The sequence below is a fragment of the Protopterus annectens genome, chromosome 11.part0, assembly GCF_019279795.1.
Source record: "Protopterus annectens isolate FY-2018-M chromosome 11.part0, PAN1.0, whole genome shotgun sequence".
In the NCBI taxonomy this organism is placed as follows: domain Eukaryota; kingdom Metazoa; phylum Chordata; order Ceratodontiformes; family Protopteridae; genus Protopterus; species Protopterus annectens.
In genome coordinates, this window is record NC_056745.1 from 1482183946 (window position 1) to 1482197372 (window position 13427).

The 13427-nt window shown below is 46.6% G+C and overlaps 1 protein-coding gene across 1 annotated transcript in view; it reads left to right on the forward strand.

Annotated features, from left to right (window-relative positions):
• Positions 1-13427, forward strand: part of SELENOO (selenoprotein O) — an 857804-nt gene that overhangs the window by 429538 nt on the left and 414839 nt on the right. The window contains exon 4 of the mRNA XM_044088791.1: positions 7428-7558. Coding sequence (XP_043944726.1) covers positions 7428-7558 — 131 coding nt within the window. The remainder of the gene's footprint in view (positions 1-7427; positions 7559-13427) is intronic.

A 13427-nucleotide genomic window follows, 5' to 3' on the forward strand; every position in this document is an offset into this window, starting at 1 on the left:
TTCGATCTGTTATCTGTTTTCTACCTTGTTCAAGATGTCTAAGGAGCAGAAATCAGGGTATAAAAAATGTGCTAAATGTAATTATAAAATGTCTATCACAGACAGCCATGCTGTCTGCGTTTACTGTTTAGGGCCCAAACATCTACAAGATACATGCAGTGTTTGTCACGCTTTTTCTTCCAGGGTCCTTCAGGAAAGAAAAAACAAGCTAATACTTAGAGGTCTTATTAAACCTTCATTTGAGGAAGCGTTGGCTTCATCTCCAGCTTCTAAAAAGAAAAGGTCGTCGGCTCCGACCAGCCCGTTGGGCCCGACACCCAAGAAGCATAGATCGTCGGCTCCGACCAGTCCGTCGGACCCGACATCCAAGAAACATAGATCGACCTCTTCTTCCTCGGCTCCAATGGCTGTGGAGCCGATGGCTGAAGGGTCTGCCTCGGTGCCTCTTTCCTCGGCTCCATTGGTGTCAGAGCCGCAGGTTAGTGCACCGAGAGGCCAATCACCTACTTCGGCTCCTTTGGTTTCGGAGCCGTTGGAGGTGTGCAGCTCAGACTCTTCCCCCTCGGCCCCGGAGCCGCCTTCGGCGCCGACACCTTTACAAACGGTTCCAATCTCGGATCTGATAGTGTTGGAACCTTTTCGGAGCCGGTCCCCTGTTTTATCGGAGCCGAGGCAGAAGTCTTCTCGGCCCCAGTCTATTTCCTCCAAATCCTCTAGGTTGTCGGATTCAGATTTGGATAGAGTTATCCAGAGGCTGTTCCAGTCCCCAGTTTTTACTAAAATGATCTCGGCTCCAGCCCACTCGGCTTCGGAGCCGATTCCCCATTCCGTGCATTTGATTCCTCCTCCGACCCCCTTGGAGCCATTGGAGTCGGTGCTGGTAGAACGCAGCGGAATCATCCAGTCGGAGCAGAGACCCCCTCGGAGTTTCTCTGCTCCGACCTTCATTCCTACCCTGTCCTCGGTGTCAGGGTTTGGTACCGGGTCTTCCTCGGTGGGGGCTGAGGGCAACACTGTGGAGCTGGCCTCTTCGATGCCCAGTCTTCCCCTCGGAGCATCGGCCGCAGGTATTCCCGGTATCGCCATGGTCTCTCAGCAAGTGCCCTCTGCAGAGTCTGGAGGTCCTGCTTTTGAGGCCATGAGGAGTGCGCTGGCCATGACCTTGCCGGTTCAGCAAGTTTCTACCTCACCGTCCCTAGATTTGGGTACTGGTGCCTCTGGTGACATTCTTTCCCACGACAGTGGGGCCCCAGGGCCTGAGGATACCCCCTTAGAGGGTTCCCTTCTTCCGGGGGGTCCTTCTGAATCTGCTTTGGATGAACCCCCAAGGAAGAAACTGTGCAAGAGGAAGCACGTTGATTCCCAAGATGAGTCCGTCACTTCAGATACCTTGATGATGCGGAGGGGTCCCCAAAATCGTCCTCGGATGACGTCTCCTTCTCGGATATCCTTGAGATCTTGAGACAGAGAGGCGATTGGCAATCCAAAGCCCCTACCGCTGAGGAGTCAGTCTTCCTCAAGGCCTTCGGGGCCCAGCCCTCCTCTTCCTGGGTGTGGGAGCATCCTGATACAGTGGAACCGGTGCCTGCCAGACCTAATAAGTTCCTTTCAGCCCCTCCCCAGAAGGAATTCCTCACTAAGGGTGTTGCAGTTGATGCGGTGGTGGCGACATCTGCCACTCAGCAGGACGTGGCAGAGGCTTCAACGTCTATTCATCCTCCTAATAAGGACTCTAGGAGCATGGATAGGTACGGGAAGCGTACCCTTTCTTCAGCGATCTTTACCCTGCGGTCGCTGAACTATCTTGGTCATTTTACCAGGCTCCAAAGGGACCTCCTCAAGGAGTTAGGAGAGTCTCTTGCGGGTAATCTTCCTGAGGCATTAGCCCAGACCTTAGGCGCCCAGATGACTACCCTATCTTCTATAGTCAACTCGTCCATGAGGCTCATTTCCTATGCAGCCGAAGGGGCGAGTAGAGCAGCGGGCACAGGAGTGGCTCTTAGGAGACAAGCCTGGTTACGCTTGTGTCCACTTGCAGAGGCCTTTAAGTCTTCCTTCGCCGACGCCCCTTTTGATGGGCCCTCTCTGTTTGGACCCAAGGTGAAGGACACACTTACTCGGTGCGAGCAGGAGGGCAAGACCTTGGCTGCCATTGGGGCCCGTTTTTCCACTCCCTCTAGACCTTACCCCAAGGCCCAGAGAGGAGGGAAAATGTGGTTCAGAAAATCCCAAAAGTTCTTCTCTACACCGGGTGATCCCCCCTCTAGAGGCAGGGGAGGGGGGGGGATTCAGGAAGACGCCGCCCCAGAAGTGGCAGAGGCCCCCGTAACACTGGAGACCGCGATTCCTTTTGTGGTTCCTCCTACCCTCAACATCCCTAGGATGTGGCCCAGCTGTGCTTCTCCGGAGCCAGTCGGGGGTTGTTTTGCGAAACACCCACAGGCTTGGGAATCTATAACCAAGGATCAGTGGGTGCTTTGCATTGATTGTAACCAGAGGCTACCTCATCCCCTTCTTCAAGTCCCCTCCTCCTACAAGGAGAATCCCGGACGTGCCACCTAGTCAACGGGATCAAGCAGCCATAGAAGTTTCAAAGCTGCTAAGCAAAGGGGTCATCCAGCCCGTCCCCGCCAACCAGATCGGATCAGGAACTTACTCGAGATTATTTTTGGTGCCAAAAAAGACAGGGGACGTAAGGCCCATTTTGGACCTAAGCTCATTAAATCGTTTTGTGAAAAAGTCCAAGTTCCGGATGGTCACCCTTCAGTCCATTCTCCCGTTATTGGAGAAGGATGTCTGGATGTGCTCCATAGACCTCAAGGATGCTTACTATCACATTTTGATACGTCAAGAGTCCAGGAGTCATTTACGCTTCCGCCTAGGAACCAGTCTTTTCCAGTTTCGTGCACTGCCCTTTGGTCTCACCACAGCTCCCAGGGTGTTCACCAAGTGTCTGGCAGTGGTGACAGCTCACCTGAGAAGTCTAGGATTCCAAGTGTTTTCCTATCTAGACGACTGGCTCCTCACTGCCACCTCCAAGCATCTACTGATTCGAGCGCTGATGGCCACAGTAACTTTGGGTCTCTCGCTGGGAATCACTTTCAATTGGGAAAAATCTTTGCTGGGGCCATCTCAGCGTATCACCTTTATAGGCACAGAGTTAGACACAAAAAGGATGTGGGCATTTTTGCCATCAGAAAGAATTCAGGTCCTACAATCTCAGATTCTAAACTTGTTACCCAAATTTTGAGTTCCTGCCAGACAGATTCTTCAGTTATTGGGCACGATGGCCGCAACTATTCTCCTAGTTCCGTTAGCCAGGCTGCACATGCGGGTGCTGCAATGGCTATTATCGGTTCAATGGTCGTATCAAGAACTTCCCCTGAACCATTTGGTTCTGATTACGGACCGTTGTCGTCTGGACCTCCATTGGTGGCTGCGTCGGTCCAACCTGGACCGGGGGTGTCCTTTCGCCCTTCAGCCCCCAGTTGCCACAGTGACCACGGACGCCTCCCAGATAGGGTGGGGGGTCATTATCTGGACAGGTCTGTCCAAGGCACTTGGCAGGATTGCGAAGCGCACCTTCACATCAATGTCCTGGAAATGAGAGCGGTGCTTGTGGTTTTGCAAGCACTTCATCATGCTCTCCCCCAAGGTACTATTGCGATTCTATCCGACAAAATGTCGGTAGTTTGGCACGTAAACAAGCAGGGCGGAACCAGGTCCTACCCCCTTTGCAGAGAGGCCATGAGAGTGTGGCGCTGGGCCATAGCTACCCAACGTTTCTTAGTAGCAATGCACATTCCGGGGAAAGCCAATGTGATTGCAGACAGGCTCAGCAGGACTCTCCTGTTGCCACACAAGTGGTCCCTCAACAACAGAGTGGCTGCGCAGATCTCCGCCAAATGGGGTCTCCCTTGTTGCGACTTGTTCGCCAGCCCCAACAACGCGAAGTGCAGAGAGTTCTTCACTCTGACTCCCTCCAAGGGGCAGTTTCCCAGGGACGCTCTAGCCCACAATTGGCCCCCGGGTCTGCTTTATGCCTTCCCCCCGGTCCCCCTTCTCCCGAGGGTGATTCAGAAGGCTCTTCATGTAGGGAGCGACATGATTTTGGTCGCCCCACACTGGCCCCATCAGGTTTGGTTCCCATTCATTCAGAAGTATGCGGTACAGGGCCCTTGGATTCTGGACCCAGTGCCGGATCTGTTGTCTCATCAGTCGGGACACTCTCATCCGTCCCTCCGGTCGTTGCGACTGGCTGCTTGGTTACTCCACTTCCATCCTTAGTTAGAGATAATTCTCTTTCTCCAGAAGTGATGTACATTTTGTCCTCTTCCCACAAGCCGTCCACTGTTAAGCTGTATTCCAGCAAATGGAAAAGGTTTGCCTTTTGGGCCCAGCAGCGAGGCATTGATCCTCTTACAGCCCCAGTTCCGCAGGTCTTGGAATTTCTAGCTTCATTGTTTCATTCGGGCTCTTCAGTCTCCACAATTAAGGTTCAACTAGCAGCCATCTCTAATTTTCATGTTTCCGGTAGAGCCCTCCTTAATGGCAAACAGACTTTGCAAGTCCTTTCTTAAGGGAGCTTGGCTCCTGAGGCCTCCTATGGCTCATCCTGTGCCCCCTTGGGACTTAAATTTGGTTCTGGCCTCCTTAACTGCCCGTCCCTTTGAGCCGGCAGCGACTTGTGATATAAAATTTCTGGAAAACCGCCCTTCTAGTGGCAATAACTTCTGCTAAGCGGGTTTCAGAGCTTCAGGCTCTCTGTTCTACTCCTCCTTATTTGATTTTTCATAAAGACAGAGTTTCCCTCAGATTGAATCCCTCCTTTTTGCCTAAGGTAGCATCCCCTTTATGCATTCAGCAATCCTTGGAGCTCCCCGTTTTCTTTCCAAATTTTTCTAATAGAGCAAAATTTACCTTCCACCAGTTGGATGTTCACAGGCAACTGCATTTTTACTTAGGACCAGTCAGACACGAAAATCTAACCAGCTGTTTGTGTCCTTTGCGGAGAATAGGTTAGGTCTACCAGTTGCCAAAACCACCATAGCCAAATGGATTAAGGATTGCATCTCCTTCATTTATTCCCAGTCAGGCAGAGAGTTACCTTTCCCACTCAAGGCTCATTCTACCAGGGCTATAGCCACCTCTGTAGCTTTTCACTCCAAAGTTTCAATAGATGATATTTGTGCGGCTGCTACTTGGTCTTCTCCGCACACCTTCATTTTTCATTATAAGGTTGATGTGGCTTCCCGAGGCAGAGCTTCCTTTGGTTCCGCAGGTCTCAGGAGTGTGTTCCAATGAGCAACCCGGGATTTAGGTGCTAGGGACGCTGTCCCATCTGTTATGAATGTAGGCGAGATAGGATCCCATTACATCTTTTAGTTATGTACTTACCATAACTTCGGATGTATGGGATCCATCTCGCTTACATTCATACATACCCACCCTCCTTCCCCCTACCTTTTGGATTTGGAGGAAATATTGCTCTTGCTGAGCTCTTCTCTTGAAGGGCTCTAGTTGGTTACAGTTATTGGTATGTTTTTTTTTTTCTGTACCTATATGAATGTATGAAAGCGAACAAACAAGATCTGGGGAAGCAGGTGTGGTGCATTCTGGGATAAGGGGGAGCCCAGCCAATGAGAGACTTCGTTCTAGTGTATAGTGGCCGAGTCGGAGCCGATGGATCGTCTCCGAACCCATGTTATGAATGTAGGCGAGATGGATCCCATACATCCAAAGTTATGGTAAGTACATAACTAAACGTTTTCTCGTAAGAGTGATAAGAATGGCACCATAACGTTCCATGCGAGTTGTTAATCTCGCCTTCATTCTTACGTCCCACCCTCCTACCTCCAGGGTTTGCAAGGACAGAGATGCTAGTGTTGCCCTGGTTGCTCAGTCTTTCTATGGGTTTTCTCGTAACAGTGATAAGAATGGCACCATAACGTTCCATGCGAGTTGTTAATCTCGCCTTCATTCTTACGTCCTACCCTCCTACCCCCAGGGTTTGCGAAGACGGAGATGCTAGTGTTGCCCTGGTCGCTCAGTCTGTGGGTTTTCTCGTGAGTGATAAGAATGGCACCATAACGTTCCATGCGAGTTGCTCATCTCGCCTTCATTCTTACGTCCCACCCTCCTACCCCCAGGGTTTGCGAGGACAGAGATGCTAGTGTTGCCCTGGTCACTCAGTCTATGGGTTTTCTCATAGGAGTGATAAGAATGGCACCATAACGTTCCATGCGAGTTGTTAATCTCGCCTTCATTCTTACGTCCCACCCTCCTACCCCCAGGGTTTGCGAGGACGGAGATGCTAGTGTTGCCCTGGTCGCTCAGTCTTTCTCTGGGTTTTCTCGTAACAGTGATAAGAATGGCACCATAACGTTCCATGCGAGTTGCTCATCTCGCCTTCATTCTTACGTCCCACCCTCCTACCCCCAGGGTTTGCGAGGACGGATATGCTAGTGTTGCCCTGTTTGCTCAGTCTTTCTATGGGTTTTCTCGTAACAGTGATAAGAATGACACCATAACGTTCCATGCGAGTTGTTAATCTCGCCTTCATTCTTATGTCCCACCCTCCTACCCCCAGGGTTTGCGAGGACGGAGATGCTAGTGTTGCCCTGGTCGCTCAGTCTTTCTATGGGTTTTCTCGTAACAGTGATAAGAATGGCACGTGGTATTATTATACGCAGCAAACAAGATCGGAGGTAACTCTAGGTGCATCATGGGATAGGGACTTGGCCTTGAGCTGTCTATAAACCTCGAGCTTTGTATTAGGCCGACTCGGAGCTGAGAATCGCCTCTGAACCCATCTGAAAGAATGAAGGTGTGAGATGAACAACTCAATGGAACACTATGGTGAGTACATATCTTCTTTTTTTTGTAGCTGTCCCAGGCACTTGTCTTGTTTAATAAAGCTAACAAATTCATATGATGATTCAGCAGGGTTTATTCCACATTGTCATTCACTTTTTTTTGTGGTAGCACGACTGCGTTCTACTGACTCTCCCATCTGCCATATTGTGCAGTCACTACAGCATTTTACTGACTCTTCCGTCCACCATATTCTGTAGTCTGGATATGTTTATGATTTCAGATATAGTGACTGATAGGTCTTATTGTCTGTAGTAATCAGTTGTATTGCCTCCCTTCCATATTTTGAACATTGCCTGTAGGTCACCTAGTCCTTTTAGTATGTTATTAGCAGAATCATGCATTTCTTTCTCTGTTATACTACAAGACAACATTTCATAGTAGAATTACAAAGATGTCAAGGTTTATGAGATTTGTGCAGCTGGAAAGCTAAACTGTAGTCTTTTTGCTCTTTGACATGTGACAATAAGGACAGAACATTCCCTGGCCTGTACTTTTGTAGTTCTTCACGGTGTTTATTTTTATGTTACAATCTCATTACTTTTTGATTACAGATAACAAAAAGAACAGCAAAGCTTGTTGCTGAATGGCAGTGTGTTGGCTTTTGTCATGGTGTTCTGAACACAGATAACATGAGTATTGTTGGACTCACTATTGATTATGGCCCATTTGGATTTCTGGACAGGTAACTAGACTTTCAAATAGCTTGCATACTTTTCAAGCTTAGCAAAATATATTTTTCTGTGTTGCACATTTTAGCTTTTCTAGGTGTCCTTTAGTAATATTGCCACAACATGTCTTCAGAGGACAAGAGATGATGTGCCCTCTGGGAGACGTTATTACAGATGCTTAAGGCTCATAAGGATAATGTAGATCTGCTGAGATTGTAAGACATGAGAATGCTTTGTGTGTAGATACACATTGTTGGATCTGTGTGATCAGTTATTTACTGAGCCCTAGTATGGGTCTGTAATACAATGTGTGGTATACGTTTAACATGAACTCACAGTTATTACTGTTAACTTGAAATTAAAGATTAACTAATATGTTAGGGTAGGTTTAAGTTAACTGGATGATAGAACAGCTTAAATGTTAAGTAAACAGTGATGTACCTCATAATGGTAATTGTCACAGCAAAGAATGTCTGTTACTGTTATGAATGTCTGTTACTATTTTTTCTTCATTGTATTATAAGAGCTTTTCTAAAAAAAAAAAAAACAAGTAATCTCCGTGGTATCCCCGAAGTCTCAAAACAACCCACTAAAGTGTAGTGGGTCCAAAAACAAAACGGTGTAAGAAACTTCTCTGTGTGGAAGATTTTCAGTCCATATATCTCTAGTTAATCACTGTATATTAATCGGATCAGACAATAGTAGTAGAAGTAGCGAACGTAAACTCGTCTTAAGTCAAAACAAAAAATAATAGTAGAAAATATATATATAATTGTACAGCATTACTAAGTATTTGAAAGTAATCCAAGCAAGGCAGGCAGTCTGTTTCCAGTCGGAAAAGACATTATTACAGATGCTTAAGGCTCATAAGGATAATGCAGATTTGCTGAGATTGTAAGACATGACAATGCTTTGTGTATAGAGGAACATTGTTGGATCTGTGTGATCAGATACTTAATAAAGGATTTTCGACTGGAAACAGACTGCCTGCCTTGCTTGGATTACTTTCGAATACTTAGTAATGCTGTACAGTTGTATATATATTTTCTATTATTTTTTGTTTTGTTTTGACTTAAGGCGAGTTTAAGTTCGCTACTTGTACTAGTATTGTCTGATCTGATTAATATACAGTGATTAACTAGAAATATATGGACTGAAAATCTTCCACACATAAGAGCTTTTCTACTAACAATGAAGCTTTTCTCCCCGGGCCTCTGCTGAAAAAGGGTTTTATGCCCAGTTGGACTCTCCCGGTAAACAAATGTAAAATAAATAAATAAAAATAAATTATTGTATTTGAATGGGATGTCTTTCAAAGGAGGGTGTTGGTCCTGAGCCAGCTTCTTCAGCAGTTCATGTTCTCTAGCATGCAAGATTGCAGTTTCAGGTGATGGCTTTAGAGGGCAGCCTGATTGTAGTTATCTTGGCCACCTGTTGAGAACTGCTGATTTTGATGCTTCCTAGCATTGCTGTTTCATACCCACTTGCTCCTTCTGCTCACCAGAAGTACGTCGATGCAAAGCAGTCTTGTTCTGCTACTCCACAGCACTTTTTGTGGCCAGTCTTCCTTTTGTGAATGCATGGGTTCATGGGTACTTGCTGGGGTATTGAGCCCTGAGGATCTTCAGAGGCATAGCTGTGTTTTCCCAAGAGTTTTATTAGTCCTAGTTTATAACGAGTAACCGAGTCCTTTTTATTTGAAGTACAAATAACCAGACATTTACATGTTACCATACCTCTCAGGTGAACTAAGAACTTGTCAGAGATTTGGGATGCATGGCTGGGCTTCAAAAGGCCCTTATGGTCCTTAGCCTAATATACACCTGTGACCTGTCCTTGGTTTTCAGGGGTGTCCTTCATTTTGACTCAGATTTTATCTTTGTCCCTCTTAATCCCCCCTAAACTTGGTAACTTTTGGAGAAAAGGTGGTGAATTACACTTGATAAATAATGACATTAATTAGTGTTATAGACTTTTAGTATTTCAGAAGTGTTTATTAATTCATTTTCTGTTTTTCTGTCAGTGTCTCAATTTGCTAGTACAAATATTTTAAAAGTGTGACTGATTTGTTGAGTGTTATGCATGTTACCCCTGTCCATAAGGGACAAGGGTTCTAATCCAGGGGTGAACTTGCAGTTTCCCATCCATTCATCCAGATTACGCTTGAAAAAGAGTATGAGATATACTTTGCTTTACATGGAGAGGAAGATGATTCCAAATAAATGGGATTCTGTCTGAAATATCTGTCCCTCTAGCATGTTCTATATAAGTTGCAGAAGAGATTAAAATCTCTTGTTTGGGTGTTTCTGCCACTATTGGACTTGGGGTTGTGCAGTACGTCTGAAAGGATGGGGTTTGTAGAGAATCAGTATAAGTCCTGCAAGTGAGATCTCGGAGATCACTCCTCAGTAGTCTGTACGATACCAAGAAGGGGGAAAAGGCTTTCAGTTAGTGTAGCGTGGATGATTTAAGTCCTTTATTTTCTTGGTGAGAAATTGTTGTGGTTTCTCAGACTGTGCCAGGTGTTTGGACAGGTACATATCGAAGGGAGCATTATACTCAAAAATCAGTCTAACAAGAACAGAATACAGTAAAATAATCACCTCCCTGGACCTGGACACCCTACCCTTACTAATGAGCTGTGCAATGGAAAAGGACTTTCTTACAATAGTGGATAAATTATAATTGAAGGGCAGCTCACTGTCAGCTTGGGTTCCCAGTTCCCTAACTACTGGATCAATTTTAGGGTTGTATTGATGTTCTTCATGTTTCACTGTTGCAGTCATCACATTTGGGTTATCCCTGCCGGGGTAGTCCTCGGCCGGACCGAATACCAGAGACTTAGTATTTCTGCGTAGGTTGCTCTCACTTGAGGACTGACATCAGGTCGTCAGTGGTATAAAGTAAGGCAGCCGACACCATTACGTCAGTCTTTCCTGCCATGGAGCCCGAAGCAGAAGCAGTTCGCACGAGTGCCGGTCAGCCGCTACTGAGTTTTCATTTTCGAATTGAAGTTGAAGTCTTTTAAAGCTAAGTACCCTGTTAGGGATCCTTTTTTCTGGCACTAACCAATGTCAGAAAAAGTTAATACCACACCGAGACTTCCGCTCTTACTGCATCACTTGTCTAGGTCCAGATCACGACGTCCCCCATTGTCACTACTGTGCTTTGTTTAACGCCAGAACTATCAGTCGTCGGGCCTTTATTGTAGCCAGATATTTTCGTTTACAGTCCTCGAATTCCAATATGGCTTCGGTAACCCATCCAACAGCAGATCTTCCGAAAAAACGTAAAGATAAAGACAGAGACAGACCGCAAAGGTCCAAACCTACGGACGACACTTCCGTTAAGCTAGTCATCAGTTCTCTGGTACTCAGTGAAGCGCTTCCGCAGCCCCTGAAGCCTGCTTCAGTTGATTTGCAGGCCGCTACCGAGACCCTTTCGGAGTCTGGTATGCCACAAAACTCTTCTTCGTCTAAGGATCCTGCGGTTGTCTCTACCTTGGATGTGTCCAGAGCCGCTGAGCAGGCACCGGCTTCTGAGGAAGTCCTTTGCACTACCGAATCCCGTCACAAACCGTCTTCATTGGCGACTACCGTTCTTTCGAAAACGACTGAGTTCCTTAGGCCCAGGGTTCGAACCACACCCAAGAAACCGACTACCCACTCTCAGGCGCCTGCTACCTTGGCTCAGTCTCAAATGCTTAAAATGGCGGAAGACTTTATCATGCTGATCAGTGGAAGCTAAACTACCCCCTCAAAAAGGAAAACAGATCTGTCCCCAGTAGTTTTGTCTGAACAAGAATCAGATGAATCTGATGTATCTGACTATAAAGACATGCAACCCCTCTCCACTTATGTGGATTCTGATGCAGAGGAATCCATTCCTTCAGCCTCTCCCCCAGAGGGTTTCTCCTTTGGGGAAACCCTGCATACTTTAAGTGAGCATTTCCAATGGGAGAGTCAGGACTACCCTCAGTCAAAAAGAGACTCGGGGAATTCCTAGACTTTCCACAACACAGACCCTTGGCCATCCCCCCAGTCCTGGATGTGGTGGATGATGTTTTCCTTGAATCCAGCTTAACTCCTGACGCCCTACCTCCAGCTTCCAGAAAACCAGACAGGTACTACAGAGTGCCTGACTCACACAAATATCTTTTTAAAAATCCTGCAGCTGACCCTGAGGTCATTTCTCAAGGCCTAAAGGGATTAAAGCAACCTCTGCTAAGAATCCCACCCCCTCAAACAGGGATTCTCAAACACTGGACAGATGGGGTAAAAAAGTATACACCTCAGCTACTCTTGCTGTCAGGGTACTAAATTGTCAGTTCCATATGCTTAAATATCAGCAACATACCTTGGAACTCCTTAAACAAAAAATGTCTTCCTTTCCTGCTTGGGCAGAATCTAAAGTTTTAGAAGACTTAATGCAATTTGCAAGTCAAGTAACTAAACACACTTTGCACTGTGATTTTGACGCCCTAGAAGCTTCTTGCAGGGCAGCAGTCACTGGATCTGTCATTAGAAGACATGCATGGCTTAAGGAACAACTCCTGCCAGACCATGTAAAATCTAAATTGTTGGATTCCCCCTCGCACAAAGATAACTTATTTGGCAATAAGGCAGAACAACTCTTAAAAAGATGGAAGAAAAAGCAAAATCTATGCAAACAGTTAAAGATTTCTTACAGGTCCAGCCCCCTAGGTTCAGCAGGCATTCTCCCTCTAAGCACTGGTCCTTTCCTGCTCCAAGTAAACAGGCCCAGCCTAGGCCCTGTGGAAGCAGACCCCCCCCCCCAGATATCAGCCCCAAGGAATGCAGAGATCTAAGCAGTGGACTACCTCCACTTCAAAACCAGGGAGTTCTAAGCCAACCCCTTATGGTAAGAACTCACAATGACTCACCTCCTCCCGACCTCCCCTCTGCCCACCATCACTTGCCCCTAGGAGGAAAACTCTCCTTTCACTCAAACACCTGGGCCACCATTACCAAGGACCAATGGGTTCTGAACATTGTGTTTCAGGGATACAGATTCTCCTTCCACACCTTTCAAACCCCCAAAGGGTTCCCAGATCTACCACCAAATCAGTGGGCAGAGGCTCAAAAGCAAATCCATTCCCTGCTCTCTTTCAGGGCAGTGTAGAGCATGTTCCCTCAGAACAGATAGGCCAAGTGTTCTACTCCAGACTTTTTCTGGTGCCCACAAAAGAGGGCACCTGGCGCCCCATCCTCGATCTATCCATTCTAAACACCTTCCTGGTGATCCCAAAATTCAAAATGCTCACCCTCCAGCAGCTGCTACCCACGCTCTCCAAGGACACCTGACTAGCTAACCTGGATCTAAAAGAGGCCTACCTCCACATTCCTATCAGGGAATCATGCAGAAAATATCTCAATGCAGAGGACAGGAAGAATGGAAACAGTTGATCTGCTGTGGTGACCACTAACTGGAGCAGCCGAAAAAAGAAGAAGATCAGTTAAAAGAATTCCTAACACTGGTTGTGTGACGGACACCTTCAGTGTGGAACTTCAAGGAGCATGAACTTTTTAACACCCCTAATGAGGAATGTTCCTAGTTATGAAGTACACTTGTGAGGCATCGGCACAGTACTACACGTACATGTGTGTGTGTGTGTGTGTGTGTGTGTGTGTGTGTATGTATGTATACATACCCATATATATATATATATATATATATATATATGTGTGTGTGTGTGTGTGTATGGGTTCACTACATATGACCAAAGCCCATTTGACTGAGACCAAATGACCAAAAGTTCATATGACCGAAAACTCATTTGACAGAAAAACAGCACTGGCAGTTATATGCCCTGTTCCCCACTGTAGTGCGACCCTGGAGTGATAATATAAAGTTGGGCACAGC